Source organism: Tiliqua scincoides, chromosome 1 (assembly GCF_035046505.1).
Source record: "Tiliqua scincoides isolate rTilSci1 chromosome 1, rTilSci1.hap2, whole genome shotgun sequence".
Lineage (NCBI taxonomy): Eukaryota > Metazoa > Chordata > Lepidosauria > Squamata > Scincidae > Tiliqua > Tiliqua scincoides.
Window position 1 is genome coordinate 198,710,035 of NC_089821.1, and position 24,633 is coordinate 198,734,667.

At 43.6% G+C, this 24,633-nt stretch overlaps 1 protein-coding gene across 1 annotated transcript; it reads left to right on the top strand.

Annotated features, from left to right (window-relative positions):
- The first annotated feature begins 10,686 nt into the window (after positions 1–10,686).
- Positions 10,687–24,486, top strand: RWDD1 (RWD domain containing 1). The gene is made up of 7 exons (XM_066610983.1): positions 10,687–10,886; positions 14,606–14,671; positions 15,171–15,301; positions 16,462–16,605; positions 17,768–17,900; positions 18,586–18,648; positions 24,161–24,486. The coding sequence occupies exons 1-7, from the start codon at positions 10,814–10,816 to the stop codon at positions 24,271–24,273; spliced, it is 723 nt and encodes a 240-aa protein (XP_066467080.1). The 5' UTR covers positions 10,687–10,813; the 3' UTR covers positions 24,274–24,486.
- The last annotated feature ends 147 nt before the right edge of the window (positions 24,487–24,633 follow it).

Consider the following 24,633-nt stretch of genomic DNA (forward strand, 5'->3'; position numbering starts at 1 on the left):
ACCTTATAATTGACTTCCAGAAAAAGAAGGATGTACACATACCATTATACATAAATGGTGAGGAGGTGGAGAGGGTTTCTAGTTTCAACTTCCTAGGTATTTACATCACAGAGAACCTCTCATGGACTATTAACACCAGCATGTTGATAAAAAAAGGCACAAAAGCAGTTATATTTTCTGAGGAAGCTTGGGAGGTTAAATTTGTCACAGCAGCTGCTTGTCTCTTAGTATAGTTGCACCACTGAGAGTGTCCTAACCTATGATATCTTGGTGTGGTACGGAAATTGCTCTGCAGGGGATAAAAAAGCTCTGCAGAGAATTATTAAGATCGTGCAGCACATCATCAACCTTCATCTACCAGCTTTGGAGGATCTATACATCTCGCTATCTGCAGAAGTCACATAGTATTCTGAGAGACCGCTTCCATCTGGCTCATAAGTTCTTTGAACTGTTGCCTTCGGGTAGACGATACAGAACTATTAGAGCAGCACCACACGATTCCTGAACAGTTTTTATCCCACAGCCATAATTGCATGGAATAAGGCGATATAGTTGTTACCATGCTCCTGGGCATTATGGTCTGTTATACTGTTTTTATATTATGATGTATGTTGTATAGAATGTGTGGCTGAGTGTACAGTGTGATTGTTGGAATTGTAGTATATATATATGCTTGTATCTCAAAGGTGCATAAATTTTGTTGTGCTATAGCACAATGACAATAAAGTTACTACTACTACTATTCTGAATACAACGCACCAGTGTAAAGCTGCAACAACCCAGAAGGTTGCAGCTTCCTTAATTAACATGTCTGATACATCTGCATGTTTTTTGTTGTTTTTTTTAAAAAAGTCCACAAACCTATCATCACGGTTGTAAAAGGCATTGTTAGGAAACTAGTTACTGAGCAAAAGATTGTGATTAGCTGATGATCTGATTTCTTAAAAGGCCAAATAGCGTCTCAGAGGCTGCTTTCTGTCATACAGGATTGCTGGAAATTGCAGGTTTGAGCAATCCAGAATGCTTCTTAAGCAGAGATTTCCCAAAGGTGGAGGAACATTTTAGATCAGTGTTTCTCAACATTTGTCCTCTGCTGTGCTAGTTCACAGTAATAGTACTAGTACTTCTACTATTATTACTACTACTAGTAGTAGCTGTACTACTTCACATGATCCACCTATTTGAAGTACCATCAGAGGTTACTGGTGATGATATCATTGCTATCTGGGTTGGGCGGCAAGATGTGACCAACAAACACTGGTAAGAGGCTCAGCATGGATGGGAGGGCTTTTTTGTGTCACATTCCTCGTCTTGCTGCTGGGTAGCTGGGGGTCCTATGAATACCACCTGACACTACCTCAAGTATCACTGGTGCTACTCGTACCACTGGTTGAGGAATACTGTTTTAGATGGTGATCATTTCCCTCTCCCTGCCTCAGGCACAGGGCTGGCCCAAGACCTCCTGTCACCTAAGGCAGTGTGGCAAATGCTGTCCCCCTCAGAGTGCCCATTTGAATCATTGCTGGAATCTGCTGCTCATTATCCTTGACTTAACCATTATCATGCTACCCTCCTGTCACTTCCTACTTGACTGCCTCATAACAGCAGTGAACTGAATGGCTTGTCTGAGGAGCCAGCCTCAGGCACTGCACTGTACTCTCTTATCTAACAGAACACTATACTAGAGTTACATTGATGTAATTTTGCTCTAGTGTATTTGCAGATACATCTGTATAGGGAACTTAAGAGCCCAGTCCTATGGCTGGCAGCACCACATGGTATAGCAGTGTTGAAATGGCCACCGCTGTATCCTGTGGGGCCAAGGAAGCTGCCAGAGATCTCCTCAGAGTCCCTTACCCCACATAGAGCCCTGGCAGTCCCAATGGGTCTACTCAGATCTGCGCCAGCTCTTTAGCTGGTACAGAACCAAGGAGTCCTGTGTTGGTCTCTGTGACTCAGGAGGGGCTATAGGATTTGGCAGCAGCCTCTGCTGCTGTCACTGCTCTCCCCTCGGTCCCAACCTGCCCTCTGGCCTGCCAGCCCAATTCCACCCCCTTCCCTCATTCTTCCACCCTGAGAAGCTTCCCTGCCAGGAAACTTGCCGTAGGATGCTCATCTTTAGTGTCCTGACGGCATGAAGGTCTAGCACCAACTGGCGCTAGCCTGTCTGCTGGCACTGTGCACTCCCTGCTGCTGGTGAAGTGCCTTACAGCACTTTCACGACAGCCATTGACAAGGCAGCATGTGAGCCGCTGGCACTACCCTGGTATAGGATCGAGCTGTCTGACTGGAATCTTATGCATGCTTTCCTGGGAGAAAGCCTCTAGGAACACAATGTGATCTACTTCTGAGTATACATGCACAGGATTGTGCCTCTGTAACCATCTAAAGTAGTATAGGATATAGTATTTTTTTTACAGGAAGTTTGCACCCTAAATGTTTATTCCAAATATGTAAAATATTTGCAAATTCTTGGTTAAGATTTGACTTTTCCAGGCCTGCAGGTCTATTACTAGAATTTAAAAATTTCTTTCTTCCTCTTTGTGCATAATGCTTTTTCTTTAAGCCTCAGTATTATTCTACTCCTCCATTGATTTTGCCTCTCTTTTTTTTCTTCCTTAAGTGAGTTTTGGAATGGGCAAAGCCTTTCCATCCTTTAATTTTTAAATTAGAAAGTGCATTAGCGAAGAAATGAAGAACACTGGAACATCAATACTGTTGATATAACAAATGTGGACAGTCAATAATACAACTCTGCAGTGGTGTTGCATTACTAGGTTGCTAACTTCTCAACACCAAAATCTGGATAATCATGTGATTATTCATAAGCAGATAATTTCCTCTAGTATTTATGATTAAAGGTCACTGGAGGGGGCAGATGAAGCAGTAATATTTTTAATTTAACTCCAATCAGCCCTCTTGCCTAATTTTCTCTTCCGGTTTCTGCTTCCGCTAATTAGGAACATACTTGTTAATTAAGCCTAGAAGGCAAACCAACAAGATGTTAAATAAGATTAGCTGTGCTCTGAAGGCAGGCATAAAGACTTGCTGAGTCAGTCTTATCACAAAAGCAGACACTTCCAGCAACAAATTCTGTTCTCTGGTTTCAGGACGCCACTTCTGGTTTGCTTGTTGCATTCACTCTGGGTAGGGGAGCATCGCTGTTCTGATTTTGGATTCCAGCTTTATGTAGGTATGCTAATAGCGACTGGGTAGTGAAAGCTGCATTTCCTTGTGAGAAGCTGGGCAACTTAGCGGGGGGTACAAACACTAGGAGTTTGCTCCATGGTCCTTATGGCTTTTGTTTCTAAGAGAACCTAAGAGGGAATAATAAATAAAGGTTTGTGGTTTCTTTTTTTTCCCCAAAGAAAGAAAAGAAATCAGTAACTGAATTTTACTTTACACATAAAGGAAGTAATATTTTTTTAAATCCTCATTTGAGCCTGTGAAGTTCATCGAATCTGCCCCTCCTGGTTAGAGCCCATCTTCTCTCAATGAACTAGCTTTCCTAAAACAGAAAAAAACCATCATTGTTAATGTCTGCCCATTCATGCAGCCACTTGAAGCAGGTTGCATCAGTGGCAGATTGTAAGAAGTTGGAGGGGGTGGTGGGTTTGGGGTGCTTTTTACCCTGAGTCTGCTGCCTCTGCCTCCCTCCAGATCTGCCATAAATCCAAGACACACGGATCTGCTTTGTACTCACTTGAGTGCAAAGCAGAACATTCCTTATTGTGCTCCTCGTGCACCGAACCCTAAAAGTTTGCTCTGTTCAACGCAGTGCTCAAGGAACATAGAAAGGGTTTTTTGGATGCGTTTGTTTTTTAGTGCAGAAGCAGACCCAAGTTGGCACCAGGCAGCATTCAAGGTATCACCACCCCAACTGCAATCTTTGACTATTGACGGGCAGTATTCCTACCATACCTAGCTAGTGCTGTCCCCGGCATACTACATGGAAGCTACATATGTTTTACAGCTAGCACACTTTTTCCCAACCTGGTGGTCTTGACCCCCCCCCCCCGGGCAGGAGTTCCCAACCTTCATTTGGGGTGCTAACCCCTTAAGGAGGGTAGCAATCTGATCAGGAACCCGTAAGTGCTGTCAGAATGGCACTTCTGGGTTTTGCTGCCACTGCCATCACTGCCAAATGCATGTAAGTAAAAAAGGGTTTAAAGCAAACAAACTTACATGCATTAGTTGGTAGCAACTGCAGCAACGAAACCTAGAAGTGCTGTTCTGACAGTACCTACAGGTACCCAGTAGGGTTGCTACCTTCCTTTAGAGCAGTGGTTCTCACACATTTAGCACTGGGACCCACTTTTTAGAATGAGAATCTGTCAGGACCCACCAAAAGTGATGTCATGACCAGAAGTGACATCATCAAAAAGGAAAATTTTTAACTATCCTAGGCTGCAACTTACCCAGGAGTAAGTCCCATTGACTATCATTGTTAAAAGAATATACATAGTAGCTTGTGAAAAGAACAGGTCTACATACCATGGTAGCATCGTCTAATATTTTAAAAATAAAATATTGAAATGAATGGGGGCCCACCTGAAATTGGGGTCCCGACTCACAGTTTGAGAAACACTGCTTAAAGGGTAGTGTCCCAAATGACGGTTGTCAACTACTGAGCTCATAGGAAGTGACCTCACTGGCATACCTCTAGCATGCTTGATTCATTAACAAATGACCACAAGCACAGAAAGTGGCATTGAACTTACTTCAGGGTGCTTTCGCAACGTTGTTTATTTACAAGACTTGAAAAAGTATGTTTCCCTGTGCAGACCTATTGTAGAAAAAATAACTTTTCAACAGCTAGTTCCCACCATTATTGTGTTCTTTGTCTCCCTCCCAGTCCGCCTTCAGCTATAATGGCACAAACATTTGGCATCTGTCCTCAATGATAATGGCACCCTCTTTCTCTCTTTTTTTTCTTTCTCTTTTGGTTGTATGGTTCTGTTTGGTGTCTTGGTACACATTTCTGTGTTAGCTTATAGTTTATTGATGTACATTGTGTTTTAGTTGGAAAAACGAGAAATAAAGTTTAAAAAAAAATGATAATGGCACCCTGCATTCTGTCTGGAAGGCAAATGATATTCATGAAGGCTGCCATGTTTAATACCATTAAGCTTGAAGGAAAGGTTGTAGGCGTGGTGAGCATGGATACTGGACTACTGGATACAACTAGAATATAAACAGTTTGGAATCTCCTTGGGAAAACACTCCTGTTTTCAAAAATGACCCATTACACTTTGTTGCTTGGGTCAGAAAATGTAAATGGCACGCCCTCTGGTGGCAAAAAGCATTATAAACAGAAACTTCTCTGCTCTTTAATAAAATGCAGAATGTAATGCTGAGGATTTTGTTCTATAGATCCTGGCACATTGGTGTGCTGCAGGAGTTTGGGGGAGGATCGTTTCTTAGTAGGGCCACTGACAGTGTGGTGTGCCTTGTCAGTTGTCAAAAAACTGGCGTGCCTTAATAATTTTAGTGCTTTGTCAGTGTGCCATGAGATGAAAAAGGCTGAAAATCACTGGCCTAATATAACCCTGGAATGGACTGTTCTAATTGTCTAAAGTTGCTTTAATTTTTCTTTCTTTTTTATCACCATCAATTAATTCTCCAGTGACATTTTCGGAGTCCTTTGGATAATTTTTGCTGGGAATTTAATTTTTGCTGGGAGTTTTTACTGGCTGAAGACTACTGGTAAACTGATGTCATGAGGAATCTAGTCATTCAAGCTTTACCAGTGGGACTAAATATACCCCAACATACAGGGCCAGCTCATCCATGAACCAGATGATACAGGTGGGGGAAGTGAGAGATTCAGGGTCCTCTTCATCCTGGCTCCTTCCAGCCAGCTGCAGACAAAGCTGCACTGATCCACTTCTTAACCTTTCTCCTTTTCCAAAAGCAAAAGTGTGGGACTTCCTGTTTTATTTAAAGAGACCACACGAGGAAGGAGAAAGGTGAACCATGTGGACAACAGCAATCTGCTTCGCTATCCACTCATCTTCCTCCTCCTTGTGTAGGCTCTTTAAATAAAGCAGGAAGTTCTGCACTTCTGGAAAAGAACCATGCAAGGAAGGAACAAGATGAGAAGGGGCTTTTGGTGGGAGGATGGTACACCTGTACATGCATTGTGGGTCAAAGACAGTGTAGAACCTGGTTGGGCCAACACTGTTTTTGAACATACACTCAAAAACAGAAGTTCAGTCAGCACATATGGAGTGTACTGAAGTCAACAGGAACTCTGCTATGTATGAGGAGTAGTTACTTCAGTTCAGAGATCTACTGACTTGCTGAGATGACTCTGTCAACTTCCAGTTTCTAATTCAAGCTCCCATTCAAGCTCAGGCTCCCTCCAAAGATGATCGTGCCCTTTCTTGTAATTTGGCTGAAAGGTCAAAGCATTAATATGAAATAAAAAATTCACAAGCTTGCTTAACAAATAATTACAGGCATGTGCCACTTAACAACCTTCCACTTAAGAACAGACTGCATATATGACAGTGGTCAAAGCAAAATAAAGAGGCTCTTAATGAGGCAGTCAGGACTCCTATAGCCTGTAGCAGAGTGTCTGTTTACACAACAAAAAGAATGATTCTTCTTCAAATTTAGAGCCTATCTCCAGGAGCCTGTGTAGTCAACTGGTTTCTGGCAGGGAGTGTCTGTTTACACAAAAAAGGCACTAGACTGGGCTGAATGTTCGCTTAACAACCTAATCGCATAACCATAGGAATCGGAGAACATATTCCCATTGTTAAGTGGCACGCACCTGTAGTTTTATTATTTATCATGCACAAGAGGTTATAAAATTGCATTTAGATTTTAAAAAATGTTGCTAACGCAATGCATGCCTCAGGTTGTTCTAGTCTGCCTTGTTACTGGAAATCTGTAACAAGAAGCTGTCCTTGGGGGTTAGTAGTCAAAATCCAGTCTTGCCTCTTTGGAAGAAGACAGAGCATAGAACTGAGCAAGCACACTTTTTGCCTGGGAACTATCAAAAAGATGCAAAGTTTCTCACATGGAGGTTACTGTGATAAAAGATAGGAAAAAGGTCAGCTCAACCTAGGGAGAAGTTTCCAAGGATAACAACCTTGTCCCTGCCATATAAAATAAAGGGCAAGACAAGCCTAGTCTTACGCTAGTTGGAACAGACACCTTTCAGATTATTTGGGAGCATCTCAGATTGTTAGGAAACAAGAGCAGACAATGGCTATATTGACAATCAAATTTAAAACAAAAAGTACTTTTCTCAAAATCCAAGATTAAAAACCAAAACAGCAACAGAGCAACAGCTCCAAGCACAATGAGAAAGGAAAAAATAAAAAAGCAGGGAAGCAGTCAAAAAATCGAGGAGTACAGAGAAGTCCTGCTGAAATTTTTAAAAAAGTTTTCAACGTTCATCAAAGCATTAGGAGGGAGAGGGCTAGCCATGCAGAAGGGAATTCCATAGGAAGGGGGTCCTTCCTGAGAAAGCCCTATTGCATGTCTCCATAACACATGCCTCTAATGGCAACAGGATCTGACTCCTCCAAATGCTTATAATGGGAAGAATTATAAGGGGGAAGGTAGTGTCCCTTTAGTAAAAAAGGTATTTTTGCCAAGCAGGTGCAAACTTCAAGGAGAATTATTATTGTTGCTGTTATTAACATACAGTTCCAACTAAATTATGCTTTGGTGTGATAAATTAACACAGTATATTCTTAACTAGGCAGAATAGCATTGCATAGTGGTTACAGTGTTGGATTAGGTCAGGGTGTCAAACTTATTTCATATAGCAGCTTAGATAGTATTCATGACACCTACTGAGGGACAGAAGTGATGTCATTAAGCAGGAAGTGATGTCATTAAGCAGGTGAAGACCAGAAAAGCGCTTTTTTCCTCATTTAGGAACTCATTAGCTGCAAATGATGGAAGAGAAAATATGCAAATCTTGATCACATTTTCAAGATATTGGAAGCTCAATTATCATTTCAACAGTGCCACTTCTGCAAGTGCATCATTTCAAAGCTCAGCAGCTGATACTGATGCTGGGAGAGCCCAATTATCATGGGATGGAAGGGGAGGGGAGTGGATGAAGAGCTTCCATGGACCTTACCCAGCGCACAGTCCTTATGTTTGACACCCCTGGACTAAGAAGACCCACATTCAAATCCCCACTTGGTGAAACTTTGGTGAAACTTCCTGGGTTTGGTAAAACTTCCTGGGTGACCTTAGACCTACCTGACTTACCTCATAGCATATTGTAAGGATCAAAGAGGGTAGGGAGCAGGCCCCCCTGACCTCCTTGGAGGAAAGGCAGGAATCCAGGATTGAAATGTAAAGTAATAAACAGCCTTTTTTTAGAATGGAAGAGGACTAGACAGTAACTGTGCTTTAGAGGTAGCCAGCTGGCACTGGAAACTAAACTTGAAAGAGATGATTCAGCTGTCGGGGGACTTGGTTATTCTCAATGCAACTCATCGATTTCCTAATGTTGTAAGGTTCCCTTAAAAGCTTAGCCTTCCCCATACCAATCTAAAAATACTTTTAGAGACCATCACATCTCTGAAGACCTAATTGCTTCTTTTAAATCTAGAAATATTTGGTTGTCCAGAGCACTGCCTGGTGTGCAAAGGAGGAAAAAAGTCTTCCTATGCAGCAGGGTTGGCCTGCTCCCTACCCTCTTTGATGGGCATGTGTGCCACTAGTGGCACGTGAACACTTTCCAAGTGGCAAGTGCAAATTAAAGCACCATTGCAGTTTACAGTTTGCTTGATTTCTTTGCTACTTCTTACACAGTACACCCCCAAGTTTCTAATGCTGCAGTGGGCATACTCAGGGTGGCAATGGCTACCCTGTTTGTTTTGGTCTGATTGGAAGATGGGATGAAAGGCAGGAAAAGAATAATGGACAGGAGAGAAAGCTAATAGGGTGGATGCTAGTGAGCTGCATTCCAATAACTGGTGGATCACTCACTTACCTGAGAAGGCTGGTATTGGTGGAGCACTGAGCGCTGAAGAGGCGAGGGGTGGACTGCATTAGGTGTCAGGGCAGAGCAAAGATGGCGAATCAGCAAAGCCCAGATGGCTCAGGGTCCAGTCCTATCCAATTTTCCAGCACTGGTGCAGCAGCAATGCAGCCTCAAGGATGTTCCCATACCTTGAAGAGGCCTCTGTGACTGCTTCCCCAACACAGGAAACAGTGCATACCCTATTGGCACAGCAGCCCTGGCACTGGAAGATTGGATAGGATTGGGTCATCAGTGAGGTGGAGATACCATCTTCAGAAAGAAAACATCTGCAAAGAGATTCTGGCTAAGATCAAGCTGGGAGAATGGGCAGGCATGGAAGGGCTGGGCTGCGTGGAAGAGCAATGAACACATCTTATACGGACCTTGGAACAAGATCCGCTGGGCCACGTTTCTGGCATCATCAGCAGCCAGCCAGGTTTCTTTGGAAAGCCCCAAATAGGCAACAGCACTCCTGTGTTTCTTACTCTGTATCTTCTTGTGCTTGGATATATACATTCACCAAGCGTGTATTCTGAAGTGGTGTTATCCTACAGAAGGTAGACCATGTTTGTTTGGTTGAACGGAACTTCTTATATTGCATAGATAGCAAAGGGTGCAACTTTCCAGCACTGACCTAGCCATAATGCAGCCCCAAGATAAGGTAAAAAATATGCCCTTAACTTGAGAAGGCCTCCTTGACTGCCTCCCCACTTCGGAATGCAGTGCACGCCACATTGGCACAGCTGGAAAGTTGGTTGGGATTGTGCCCAAAGTTGCATTTCCGCAACCTAAGTAAAGACTAGAAAGAAATGCATTTTGGGGTTCCCAGGTCACAACCCAAAAATCTGAAAAAAAAAAAATGCGATTTTTTTCTTCTTCAGATTTCTGGATTGTGGTTGGCAACCCCAAAATGCATTTCCTTCTGGATGACAATTCTGGCCGCAGAAGCCTCAGTTCATTGTACATAAGTAAAGACTGACAGTTTTGATGGAACCATTCCACATATTGAAAAAGATGCACAAAGGCTGCAAAGGGGGGGGGGGGAAAGCGAGCAAATGTCATTGAGCTTAATGGGGTTACAGCCCAGTCCTAAACATGTCTACTCAGAAGTAAGTCCCATTAGAATCAATGGGGCTTACTCCCAGGTAAGTGTGGATTGGATTGGGCTGTTAGTAAGCAGGTATGAACAGCCTGATAAAGAAAGAAAAAGTCAGCGCAGACTAGCAGCCCACTGCTAACCACACTTTCCTGGGAGTAAGCCCAATTGACTCTAATGGGATTTATTTCTGAGTAGACATGCAGAGGACTGGGCTCTTGGAGAGGATGGGTGTATGGAAGCAAACACACACATCGCCATGTATGGCAAGGGGCCATTTGGCTGCGATCCTGACTACTTACCCAGGAGTAAGCCCCACTGACTATCACGGGACTTACTTCTGAGTAGACATGCGTGGAGTTGGGCTGTGCTTCCGGGTGTCCTTTGGGCTGCAAGGCTCCCGGGTTCCTCCCTCTGCAGAGGATGACAGCCCAAGCCTATGCGTGTCTACTCAGAAGTAGGTCCCACTGGAGTCAGTGAGGCTTCCTCCCGGGAAAGCGTGGAGAGGAGTGGGCGGAGGAGGCCGAGAGCGCAGCCAGCCAGCGTTCTGCCGGGGAGGAGCGGCAGGCGCGCTCAATCGCTGGGCAGAGCAGCGGAGCTCTGCAGGCCGGGCAGGGCCGGGGCGCGGCAGGCGCGCCTGCGCCGAGCGCTGGGCCGGCGGTGCGGAGCGTTCGGAGGCGGCTGCATGTGTGAGCGTTCCATGGCCGGCCGCGGGGACCATGACTGACTACGGCGAGGAGCAGCGCAACGAGCTCGAGGCCCTGCAGTCCATCTACCCGGACTCCTTCACAGGTGCGCGGGCGCGGGAGCAGCAGCCCAGGTGGCGCCCACCGTCCTTCCGCCTGCTCCCCCGAGGCGCCGGCAGAGCCCGGGGAAGCCTCCTGCCCTCCCCCCCGCACCGCGGCCCTCCTTCGTGCCGCCGCAGCCGCCCCAGTGGGCACCCTCGGGGCTCTGGCGCTGCCGGCAGGGCTCCCTAGTGGCTCTCGGGCCTCCCAACTTCCCCGCGCGCTGCAAACTCCTGCCAAGTTCTCCCTCGTCCAGTCCTGACAACTGGGGATCTGCAGTGGCCTCCAGAGACCCCAGGCTGGGAAATGCAGCGTGTTCTGTATCGGGCAGTGCAGTGCTGGAGGCAAAACTACAATGGCCAGTTCTGCTGCTGTCACCTCCTTGCCTAGAATGTGGTCTAGGACATTCTCAGCCAGTGGTGCGGGCACCACCGGTGGTACTTGAGATGGTAACCAGTGGTGAGGGCACCACCGGTGGTACTTGAGATGGTAACCAGGGCACCACTGGCGGTACTCGCAGGGCCCACGGACCCTTGCTTTTTGGCAGCAAGACCAGGGACCTGATGCAACAAACAGCGGTAGGCAACCCGGCAGGCAGAGCTCCAAAGCATGCTTTTCCACACTCAAAAAAACCCTCTTGTCTACTCTGAGCCTCTTACTCATGTCATATCTGGTCTCCCAAACCAGAAGTAACTGGTGATGATGTCACTGCCGGTTGCTTCCAGTGGTGGTTCAAATAGGTGGACCATGTGCAGTGGTGCAGCAGAGGACAAGCCTTGAGAAACACTGCTCTAGGATCAGGGTTCTTACTAGACTAGAATAGTGAACTTATAGCAGACATGCCTGAACTGTTGGAGAGACTCTGGCCTACACCCCTGCCTGTCTCCTATTCCGTGCTATTCTGATATGATCAACAAGTAGAGACAGTCCAGATAAAAATTTATTTATCACATTTTTATCCCACCTTTCTTCCCCTAAGGGGACTCCTGCAATGTAATACTTTGTGATACGCATACCAAAAGATTGACCATCGGTCATTGGGACAAATGAAAAGTGTGGAGGTCATTCTTTGCAGCTTTGTATGGGACATATTTCCCTGGACACCTTTATGTTCAGTGAAATTGAACACTTTAAAGCCATTTAAAAGAAATGACCTTTATTTGAGAAACTGGGACTCTGTAGCATGTTATGGGAATACTGTATCATATTTCATTGCCAGTCAGTTTTAAAGGCCAAACAATATTACCACAATATTTGTATAGGACTTGTGAGTATTTGTAGCTTTTTGCATATATAGTTGTAATTTGTACAGCAATTATGCATGGTAGGAAGGTATTATTATCCCCATTTTTCAGATGAGGAAATGCTGAGGTTGTAAGATCGTGCCTGTGAGCCTTGTGTGTCTAGTGGGTTTTTGGCAGACACAAGAAACTGTACAGCATGGTATGTAGCAGGCATTGCTGCCCCAAATAATGCAGTGTCATCGCTATATGTTATATTATTTTTTTAATTTGACTTTATAAATTCCTATTCCACATTTCTATGAAACACTAATCGAAGTATCTAACAAAAGTATTGTATTTGTATTTATACTGAGCTTTATCCTGGCTTACACATTACACATATCCTGGCATTAATACGCATTGATTCAGCCATTTGAAAGAAATAGAATCACTTTGGGGGATTCTGTCAAAGTTGCAGCCACAGATCAGTTGAGCCCGAACTGCACCTCTATTGTGTACGATATTTGCCATGCTTTGAAGCAGTTTAGATAATCTAAGATTGTCTGTACATTCTTAATTATGAACATCAGATGCCCCCATACAACATATCCAGTCCTTGCAACATATCCAGTCCTTGTGTGCAGGGATCAGCGTGTGAAGAGAACACGATCATTGATAACTCAAGAAGACTGACCAGGAACACTGTAGGGCTTCTGTGGGCTACTCAGCCTACATGACTATCTTTTTTCCAGAAACACTTGCTGAGCTACTGGATATGTGCATAGGGCAGTTCCTTTGGGAATATACCTTCTCTAACTGGGCTGCCCTTACTTTGGGAATACTGCCAGTTTGCAGGATCTACTTTTGTTTTATACTAAAACTTCAAACTCAGCCCAGCACAGCCTCATGCAAAATAGTGGCATGGGAGGATAGACATTCACTTAACATCCAGGAAGGTGATCCTGAGCAGTCTAAACCTAGGAATTTGAATGTCAGAACGGAGCCTACAATTTTTGCATGCCCACTCTTGCCCCAGCTTTGTTTCATAAACCTAATATTGTGGGGATATAATTTTTGTTGTTGCCATTAAACAATCAGGAATCCCAAAGCCTTACTGATCTCCTTGCGAACTGCAAGTAGTGTTCTGTGTGCCCTTATCCTATAAAAGAGCCTGGAAGTCTAATTTCAGTATGAAGAGCCTGGGATGAAATAATAAATGAGAAGGTGCTTCTGAGCATATACAGAATGTATGTTACTTGCCACTAAGTTACCACCGCAGGTGTTACACACTGGGATTTGGACAACTTCTGTGAATACTGGGGTTGATCTCCATCATCTCTCATTTGAAAATGTAGTGGTAGTTACAAAGTCCAAGTAGATATTACTTGGATTTCCATCATTCTTAATAAAGAGCCAGTCTGAAGTATGACACAATGTGAAAAAAATAACATTTCATAGTAAGAACATAAGAACATAAGAACAGCCCCACTGGATCAGGCCATAGGCCCATCTAGTCCAGCTTCCTGTATCTCACAGCGGCCCACCAAATGCCCCAGGGAGCACACCAGATAACAAGAGACCTCATCCTGGTGCCCTCCCCTGCATCTGGCATTCTGACATAACCCATTTCTAAAATCAGGAGGTTGCGCATACACATCATGGCTTGTACCCCATAATGGATTTTTCCTCCAGAAACTTGTCCAATCCCCTTTTAAAGGCGTCTAGGCTAGACGCCAGCACCACATCCTGTGGCAAGGAGTTCCACAGACTGACCACACGCTGAGTAAAGAAATATTTTCTTTTGTCTGTCCTAACCCGCCCAACACTCAATTTTAGTGGATGTCCCCTGGTTCTGGTATTATGTGAGAGTGTAAAGAGCATCTCCCTATCCACTCTGTCCATCCCCCTGCATAATTTTGTATGTCTCAATCATGTCCCCCCTCAAGCGTCTCTTTTCTAGGCTGAAGAGGCCCAAATGCCGTAGCCTTTCCTCATAAGGAAGGTGCCCCAGCCCCGTAATCATCTTAGTCGCTCTCTTTTGCACCTTTTCCATTTCCACTATGTCTTTTTTGAGATGCGGCGACCAGAACTGGACACAGTACTCCAGGTGTGGCCTTACCATCGATTTGTACAGCGGCATTATAATACTAGCCGTTTTGTTCTCAATACCCTTCCTAATGATCCCAAGCATATGTTTAAAAGTGTTTAATTTTCTTGTCCAGCTGGTTAAGTTTTCTTCTAACATTGCAGGGGTACCGATGAGCAGAGCACCAATCCTGAAACAAGCCCAGTGTTGTAATTACAAGGGGGAAACTAACTCTGTCTCAGTGCTCTGTAGAAAAGCACTAAACTCTCAAACAGTTGGGGCAAGTCTAAGCCCATCTGTTAGGGAGGTGGATCTAGTGCAGCATGTTCATGGAAAACTCTTCTTGCGCCTGAATAGGGTTCAGTGTACATCTGAAAGAACTCTCTTATCTCAGTTTATAATTTTTGTCTTCAACAGTGTTATCAGAAAATCCAACAAGTTTCACTATCACCGTGACATCTGAAGCAGGGGAGAATGATGAAAGTAAGTTGGATGCACTTAAAACAATCGTATGGGAAGAAATGTCCCATGTTTTGTATAAAAAAAACTTGAAAATAATGATAGATTGTTTCAAAACTGGGATATAAAATTATGTAGTAACTAATTGGTAAACGTGGTGAGCTAGATATCCGTTATGTCCATGTCGTTTTGTATGTGGGTTATGTATAGGAAACCTGGTTTGGGATTTCTACAAAGTTACTTCGCACCTCAACAGCCAAGCTGGGATTTCAGCTTTCCCATATACAAGTCATTCTCTTGACGTTCCTACTGGGCAGAGACTTCAGTTGTGTAGCACATACATGCTGTGAATTTCAGAATTGCTTGCGTGTGTGAATTGGTCCTTTGTCATAAACTAGGTCACATAAGTTGTTCCTGAAAAATAAATACAGCATTGCTTAGATATACAGTGATTCTAAAATGTTTGCAGCCAGTGGCTGTGATCTTAAAGTCAATATTACTGATGTCTTCTGTTTCACTACAGCTGTTCAGACAGCCCTCAAATTCACATATGCAGATAAATACCCTGATGAAATCCCACTCTACGAACTGCTTTCTCAAGACAATCTTGAGGATAATGACGTTGCAGACATAATGAAATTATTGCAGGAGCAGGTAAGCATTTAAAACTAGTAGGCTACTCTTGGCGTCATAGATTTTAACAGGTAGAGGCAGTAAATCCAGGGTACTATTCAGTGTTTAGAAGGACGTTTTCTTCACAGATGGGGACTCAAGACTGTGGTGGTCATGTTTGATTTTCCAAGTTCAAAGACAGTGATTTCTCCAGACACATAACTCATGGGTAAATATTAGATTTCAACCAATACAACTCAGCTAATGTTGCTGCCTCTCCTACAATTGATAGAGAATTCAAGGCTTCTTACTCTTGTCAGAAGTTGTAGAAGCTGTGAATGAGCTGTGAATCGGGACTTTCTGGTTCAAATCTTGTCATACTGTATGCCTTAGACAAAACCCACCCTCTAGCTTCCACTTCAGTATGGGGATAATAATGTCTATTTGCCTTACAGGATTGTTGTAGAGATTATGACAGGGTAACACTTGTGAAGCACTTCTTTACACTCAAAAACTGCTGTATAAATGCTAAGTATTATTTTCAATTCAGAATAAGTACCAGCTTCTTGCCTTATGCTCCCAGTGTTGGAATCACATAAGAATGCTTTTGCCACTTTTACTGCTTTTTACACACTCTGATCAATATGATTTGAAAATGTTCATGAGTAGCTGATCTGTATTACGTGACCTTGTGTATGCTCATATGAGTTCCTGCAGGTGACTGTGGGCATCCAATATAATGTTCATTTGGCCCTTTCTGGTCAGAACAGTATCATCACAATGGTTTTTGTTTTTCCTTCTGTGAATTTTAAAATCATTTATAAATGTTTTTTGCTCTGAAACTTGTACAAATATGCAGGTGGTTTTGGCTGCTGTTGTGGTTGTGGCATCACAACATCATCCCACCAGCAGTTGGTGGTGCAGAGATTATCTTTTTAGACTGGTTTCATACATGTTGAAAGTTCTGTGGCTATCATTGTCTCTAAATTCCAGTAGCAGACTGTATGTTTGACTGAGTTGTTCATCAGATTTGGGAATACATTCTTTTTTATGTTCGGTCTACTTTGAAATTGGTTTCAGACTCATTCAAAAACCTTGTATGTTACTTCTCTGTTTCTTTATTTGCTGTGTCCCAGTCTGATGCCAACAAATCTGTTTGCCACTAAAACTTTGGGTGGGGATGTTGTCTCTTTATATTTCAGGCAGAAGAGAACCTGGGCATGGTAATGATCTTTACCTTGGTGTCTGCTGTGCAGGAGAAATTAAATGAAATAGTAGATCAGATTAAAACAAGAAGAGAAGAAGAAAAGAAACAGAAGGAAAAAGAGGCGGAGGAGGCCGAAAAGGTGCAAGGAAGTTTAATGGAAATTCTTTCCCCCTCCTGCGCCATTTATGTATAGCTCCATCAGTGTTCTAAATATATTATTGGATGCTCTAGTGACAACCTAGGCTTGGCTATGTGTGGCATTATTTTGAGACATAGCCTTTGGTGACTGTGGAAGTGTGTGCAGTACTTTCCCCACCTCCCTTTCCTGTTAGGAATAGGGAGGTTGGCAGGTTCAGCACTGTATGGTCACATAGTGACCAAACAACTCAACCTTCCTCTTTGATCCAGAGTTGGCATGGATTGCTGTGCAAGTGCAAAGACATTCTGCACCAACCTCTCCAAATCTAGGAGGAGAACTCATGATGCTTGCCAGATGGCCCCGGCTCACTCACCAAAGTGAACAAAATTGCAGAAGTTTATGCAAAAGGTTTTGATTTTTTTTTTTTCATATACATGTCTGAATTCTTTTGCTATCTGACCACAGAAATGCATATGATAGAACATGCCACTGTTTGATGGCATTTGGTAATGCTGTGTTTAGCACTGGAAACTTTCAGAAGTTATCTTAAAAGGTTGTGGAAACTTACAGTGCAGTCCTATGTGTGTCTGCTCAAAATTAAATTCCATTGAGTTCAATGGGACCTGAGCATAGGATTACAGCCTGAGGGCCCAATCCTATCCAATTTTCCAGCACTGATGTAGCCACAATGCAATCCCAAGGTAAGGGAACAAATGTTCCCATACCTTAAGGGGGCCTCTGTGACTGCTGCCCCACCACAAGATGCAGTGCATGACCCATTGGCACAGCTGCACCGGCACTGGAAAATTCGTTAGGATTGGGCCCTTAGTTGCTGTATCTGGCTTTAATAACGTTAAGTCCTTATGAAGGAGAGAACCTGAACTGTTCCTTGGTTGTGCGTTCTTGGAAAACTCAGTTGCTTTCACTGTATTACTTATAGGCATAATAACTTTTATTTGTTGCTTAGATAGCATTTGCACACTATCATTTCTGCCCCACTTAGGATTGCAATGAAAGAATAGACTTGAATGCTTGGAAGTACAAATAATGTGATTCTGCAGATAAAGATGGTACCTTATTAGGATATTTAAAGTTTGTATTTTTCTTTTCTGCAATGTATTTTAATGTACTTTCTTTCCTAAAATATATTCGTTTTATATAGCAATGTTTCCATGGCACTCCTGTCACTATTGAAAACTTCCTAAGTTGGAAAGCAAAATTTGATGCAGAGCTCTTAGAAATCAGAAGGAAAAAGATGAAAGAGGAAGAACAATGTGGCAAAATTAAACTAACAGGTAAGATATGACAGTTTCCTAAAGCCAAGTGTCTTATTAGGTTCTAATGTAAGGGCCTGGATCCAATATGGGAAGCCTTGGGGGTACCCAGAAGAATGACTTTTTGTTATTGAATAATCCACTCTCTCCCATACCACTTTCTTCCCTGCCCAGAAACTCCTCCAGTCCTCCCCACCCTGTTCTGTCCTTCCCCAGCCTCTCCCTGCTGCTGGCTTGCCTTTGCTGATGGAGATATCCCATAGCAGGTCTCTGCCTTACAGCCTTTTACAAGAACAGAACTGTGATGCCGTGTTGTAGAAGGCAGCCTAGTCTTCGTTAGGAGTGGGCTGTAAGTTTCAAAAGATGTTTGCCATGTAACGTAGGAAGGCTGCTGTTCAAGAAACACAAGTTAATGATTATCTAGATTTCGCCACCAGAGAGAGAGACAGGTGTTAAGAACTGTTTTAGTTGTGTTGCAGCTATTGTAGGCTTAATTTTTTGACTTTTTGAAGATAAACTTTGCATTAAGGAGGGAAGTAAAAGATGACTGAGCTATTCCTTGTGTTGTGACTCTTGACAACATAAAGGAACAGGCAAGTGAGCAAGAAACCCACACTGCATCATTGACTTTACTAGCTAAACTTCTAAAGAATGCATGTAATAATTCTAGTGTTTCATTCAATTTTTCCCTAAACATTTCTTACAGGAAAGCAACTTTTTGAAAGGGATCATAATCTTGATACATCTGATATTCAGTTCTTGGAAGAAGGTAACGTTTATTATTGTTTCTGTTGCTGTAAAAGTTGATTATTCAAACCATGACACAAATCTATGCCCGGTAATTGGCTCAAATGCTACCTCCAGTACTTAGTAATAGGTGTTAATGGATTAATGGAATTAATGGATATATGACAGTGAGACGTCTTCATTCTCAATTCAGTGCTCTGGCAAGTCTTAGGACAAATTCCAGTGGAAGGTGGCTACTGTCATGTTTATTGCCACCCCCATCTTAACCTTCCTTATGTTAGCAGGAAGCTGGCCAAGCATTCATGCGCATGGGCAGGTTTGATGACAGATAGATGGAAGCGAATGTCTGAGCTTGACTAGAATAGAGCCCAGTATGGAGAACTATCTGGGAGCCCTACATGGGCCTCTTTGAGTTCCTTGGAGTACAGATGAATATAAATGTAGTGTAATGACTAAAAGTGACATGACAGTGTCTAATTCTACAGTAAGCAATATTGCAATGAATATGACAATAATGAAGGCTTTAAAGGGGATGCCCCATTGGCAAGGAAGTCTGCCGCAGGCGAGGTCATCCAGGATCGGGTGAAGCAGATGGAACGCTGGGTGCAGCACTACTCTGAGCTATATTCTAGAGAAAATGTAGTCACCGAAGAAGCACTGAACAACATTGAGTGCCTGCCTGTGCTGGAGGAGCTTGACAGTGAACCAACCCTAGAAGAACTTCACGTGGCCCTGGACTCCCTTGCCTTTGGCAAGGCACCTGGAAAAGACAGCATCCCTGCTGAAGTCCTAAAGTGCTGCAAAGAGATCATCCTTACTGAGCTGCATGAAATCCTCTGTCTTTGCGAAGGTGGAGTACCTCAAGACATGAGGGATGCAAACATCATCACGCTGTACAAGAACAAAGGTGACAGGGGTGACTGCAACAACTACCGCGGCATCTCTCTCCTTAGCATTGTAGGAAAGCTGTTTGCCTGAGTTGCACTAAAGAGGCTCCAGGTACTTGCAGAGAGCGTCTATCCAGAATTGCAGTGTGGATTCTGAGCCAACAGGTCCACCACTGATATGGTATTCTCCCTTAGACAACTGAAGGAGAAATGCAGGGAACAACGACAGCCACTCTTTATAGCCTTCATAGATCTCACAAAGGCTTTCGACCTGGTCAGCAGAGACGGCCTCTTCAAGATTCTCCCCAAGATTGGATGTCCACCCAGGCTCCTCAGTATCATCAGATCTTTCCACAAGGACATGAAGGGCACTGTTGTCTTCAATGGCTCCACATCAGACGCCTTTGACATCCGAAGCGGAGTGAAGCAGGGCTGTGTTCTTGCGCCAACCTTGTTTGGGATTTTCTTCACTGTCCTGCTGAAGCAGGCCTTTGGAACTGCAACAGAAGGCATCTATCTCCGGACCAGATCAGACGGAAAGCTCTTCAACCTCTCCAGACTGAGAGCAAAGTCCAAAGTCCAGCTGAAATGTCTGCGTCACTTCCTCTTTGCCGACGATGCAACTGTCACTACCCACTCTGCCAAAGATCTCCAGCAGCTCATGGATCATTTTAGCAAGACCTGCCAAGATTTTGGACTGACAATCAGCCTGAAGAAAACACAGGTCATGGTTCAGGATGTGGACTCACCTCCCTGCATTACAATCTCTGCGCATGAACTGGAGGTTGTTCATGACTTTGTGTACCTTGGCTCAATGATCTCTGACACTCTTTCTCTCGATACCGAGCTAAACAAGCGCATCGGTAAAGCAGCTACCACGTTTTCCAGACTCACAAAGAGAGTCTGGTCCAACAAGAAGCTGATGGAGCATACCAAGATCCAGGTCTACAGAGCTTGCGTCCTGAGTACACTTCTGTACTGCAGCGAGTCATGGACTCTTCGCTCACAACAGGAAAGGAAACTGAACGCTTTCCACATGCGCTGCCTCCGATGCATCCTCGGCATCACCTGGCAGGACAAAGTTCCAAACAACACAGTCCTGGAACGTGCTGGAATCCCTAGCATGTATGCACTGCTGAAACAGAGACGCCTGCGTTGGCTCGGTCATGTTGTGAGAATGGATGATGGCCGGATCCCAAAGGATCTCCTCTATGGAGAACTCGTGCAAGGAAAGCGCCCTACAGGTATACCACAGCTGCGATACAAGGACATCTGCAAGAGGGATCTGAAGGCCTTAGGAGTGGACCTCAACAGGTGGGAAACCCTGGCCTCTGAGCGGCCCGCTTGGAGGCAGGCTGTGCAACATGGCCTTTCCCAGTTTGAAGAGACACTTGGCCAACAGTCTGAGGCAAAGAAGGAAGGCCCACAGCCAGGAAGACAGACCAGGGACTGACTGCACTTGCTCCCGTTGTGGAAGGGATTGTCACTCCCAAATTGGCCTTTTCAGCCACACTAGACGCTGTTCCAGAACCACCATTCAGAGCGTGATACCATAGTCTTTCGAGACTGAAGGTTGCCAGCAATGTAATGTAAAGGGGATAGATTAATTTCCTACTTACTGAGACTACATTCCATTGGTTTTAATTGCCCTAAAGAGATGTCTTCTGTTATCTTTTTTTGGAGCTGTTCTAGCATCTCTTGGTGTAAATGGGCAAAGTTTAATTTAGTGTAGATAAGGAATAGAAACTTTTAGAGCTGTAAGCCAGAAGGTGTCACTATAGTTCCATTATAACATTGTACTTCTTAGAATGGCAAGAACATTGTAGCCTCCAATTTGATTTAAACTTCAGCTCCAGCTGTCTGTTACGTGGAGTTCCATGATTTTTTTCCCCTTCTGTGTTTAAATGGAACAAAACAACCCATGAAAGCTGCATGTTAAAACAGAAAGAAAGAAAGAAAGGGAAGCAGATGCTGCCCTTCCTGTCTCCCTCACATTTGCTTTCAGCACAAATGGACCTTCCCCAAGCTTTTTTTTTAAACCCCCTTGGTGGAGCAGAAACATAGGAAAAATTAGATTTGAAGGAATAATTTTAAGGGCTTCTCATTGTTTCCCTTGTTCCACTTAAACTCTCTGCTTGCCCAGATTAATTTCAGTTTAAAAATAAATGTAGAAAAATAGCACAAGCCCCGTTTGGATGTTCCTAAACTGTATGCTGTACTCAGGTCATGGGAAAATGCTGTCGGTTGGCCTGAGAACCCACTCCATAGAACTCAGATAGGAGAACCCACTCACTTTTCACAGCAGGTGAAAAGAGCTGGAGATTCATTCAAGCAAGGAGATGTAGCTAGGAATAAGGTATAGCTAGAACGCATGATGAGGTTTTCTGTTTCATTTCAGTTTTTTTTGGCAAAAGTCTTTTGGCAAAGTCTTCCCAGCTATCACTTTTGACCCACCTTTCTTCCGCTTTTGTGGTTTAAACATTTAATAAAACCTTATTCTGTTTTAATGCCTTGTCCCTGGTTATGGGGAGATTAAGTAGATTGTCATGTCTCTTGCTCTGCAAATGCCACTGTGGGAGATTATAAGAACCCCTGGGGTTTAGAGTCTTCTTGGAAGAGTTTTTTCCCCAGATGGCCCCCACCTGGTCTGATAGCCTGTACCGGGGACAACAGGCCCATTCTACCAAGGCTTCCCCACCCCCCACTCAGCTGCTTCCCAAGAAAGGTAACTGGGGAGCAGAAAAGGAACGAGTGCACTAATTACTAGGTTCTGTTCCCCAAGCTAGCCTACAGTCTCTCAGAAGATCCCTCTTATCTATAACAAACATACTGAAGATATAAGCTACTTATAAACTACATCCAGGTCATTGGTTTCATATGATTCTATAGAATAGTGTTTCCCAAACTGTGGGTCAGGACCCATCAGTGGGTTGTGAGCTGATTTTTGGTGGGTTGCAAAATGTTTTTAAAACATTTTTTTAAAAAAAATCAATTTTGTAAGCAAACTTTTGCCTGGATTACAGAAGAAAATTGTTTGCTGGAATGCTGACCTGTGATATGATGTAATCTTCACACCCCCAAATTAAAATGTCACATTTTCCAATTTTCTCTAATAGTTGATGTGCAATAGATTACATGTGAACCCAGTTTCAACCTTTCCTGGCCTAGAAGTTCCTAACGGCATAGTTTAGCCTTCTGGGTACCCTGGAATGACTGTAAAGATTGGGGAATCTTTACTCCAATCTCTAAACTCCATTTCTAGGAAGGGCCTTACAGACGTCCACTCTCGCATACTCTGTGTAGCAGCGTCAGGCCACAGGACCTTGATTATTAATTGATCATTTATTGATTATTGTTATTAATAACTAAAATATTTCATTCTAGATCTTTTTGTCCAGTGAGTTGCAATAGATTGTCATTTTAAAAAGTGGTCCCAGAGCTAAAAAGTTTGGGAAGCACTGCAATAGAACTTTGGAGGGCTTTTAACGAGAGCAGCTATGAGTGTAAGCATATGCTTTCTGGCATTTAATATATTGTCTGCAGAGCTCTCACTTTAGCCACTCACTGCTTGTAATGAGTTGTGGTGAAGATTCTCCACATGATACATCGGAATCATGTCATGGGTGGCACTATCTGTTGCAGTGGTGGCATGAAGAAACGGGCCACAAGGAGGTTATTTTTGGCAATGAAGTATGCTCAAGCTTGCCCTAACAACGGGTTAAAGCCAAACGTTTGTGATTAGCACACATTTTGCAAGTACACCAGTATCTTCCTCAGTAAACATGTGAAGTGGAGGCACATGTCTGAAAGCAGGTGGAAACAGATCATGAGCCCCTTGTGGATGCATTTGCACAGTGCATTTTCCAAACATACATTTCTTTTTTATGCTTAAGATCTGCTGGAAACATTAGCAGAGGCACTTGCTTCGGAGACTATATATTAGTACTTGCAGTTCTGTGCAGTTCTGCTGATAAAATGTGCTGGTTCAGACCCAGAAACAAACTTTGGAGTCTCAAAGCATTTGAAGCATCCAGATTTTTCCAGATCACATTAAAATCATAACTGAAGAAGAGTTTTCCCCCTCCCACTCCTACCTGGGTACTGGTAGCATGTTGCAACCCTCCCTGATCCCTGGCTGGAGAGAACTCCTGGCTATGTAAAGTCTGCTTTCCCCCCCTTGTATTAGAGCAATACAGATGATGCAGCATCGGTGTTTCAGAAGCAAACCACAATATTTTGTGCCAGGGGAAGCTTTTAAACAATTGTGTAACCCAGGGGTGTCAAACATAAGGCCCGGGGGCCGGATGCGTCCCACGGAAGCTTTTTATCTGGCCCTCAGGCTCTCATCCGCTGAGCAGTGCTGTGTTGTTACTACTGAAAGGGCAGCCCATGTGAAAATTGAAATATCTTGAAATATGATCAAGATTTGTATATTTTCTGTTGTTTGCAGCTAATGAGTTCCTAAGTAAGAAAAAAAATGCTCATTTTTTAAATATGACCTTTTTAATGACATCACTTCCAGCCCTCAGCAGACATCATGAATGCTGTTCAGCCCTTGGTATAAAACAAGTTTGACACCCCTGGTGTAGCCCATCCCATCCCTATCTTCTATGTAAAATGTCAGCTTTCTCTCTTCTTATTTTGCAGCTGGAAACAGTGTAGAAGTGGATGAATCCTTATTCCAGGAAATGGATGACTTAGAGCTGGAGGATGAAGAGGATGACCCAGATTATAACCCTGCCAACCTAGATAGTGACTAGACTGAAATTATTGTACCTACTGTCCTGATCAGCAGGTGCAAACACTTGTACAGAGAGACAGATAGGAGAGTCACAGTATCTGTGGCGACACAAACATGCTTTTGTTTCTTTTCTTTTCATAAAGAGAAAGACAGACTATTTTAATTTCAGGAGCCACCTCCTCTGATGGCTTTCATCACAGATAATAAATTGACTTTAACATTTTAAATGTGACTCATTGAGTGTCTCTAGTTTTCTTGAAGAAACTGAACTTTGTGGTCAAGTTGAAAGGTGCTTCAAGACCTGAGAGTGTTGCAAAGCCAAGTTGTTGATTTAGGTTGGTGTTTTTGGTGCAAAGCAAACACAAGAAACATTCCTGTT

What these genes read in the sequence shown, in the direction of transcription:
- RWDD1 (XM_066610983.1), top strand. Translation starts at nt 10,814, where the DNA reads ATGACTGACTACGGCGAGGAGCAGCGCAACGAGCTCGAGGCCCTGCAG. An exon ending in TGAAATTATTGCAGGAGCAG is followed by an intron (nt 15,302 to 16,461) that starts GTAAGCATTTAA and finishes TTTATATTTCAG; the next exon opens with GCAGAAGAGAACCTGGGCAT. An exon ending in TATTCAGTTCTTGGAAGAAG is followed by an intron (nt 18,649 to 24,160) that starts GTAACGTTTATT and finishes CTTATTTTGCAG; the next exon opens with CTGGAAACAGTGTAGAAGTG.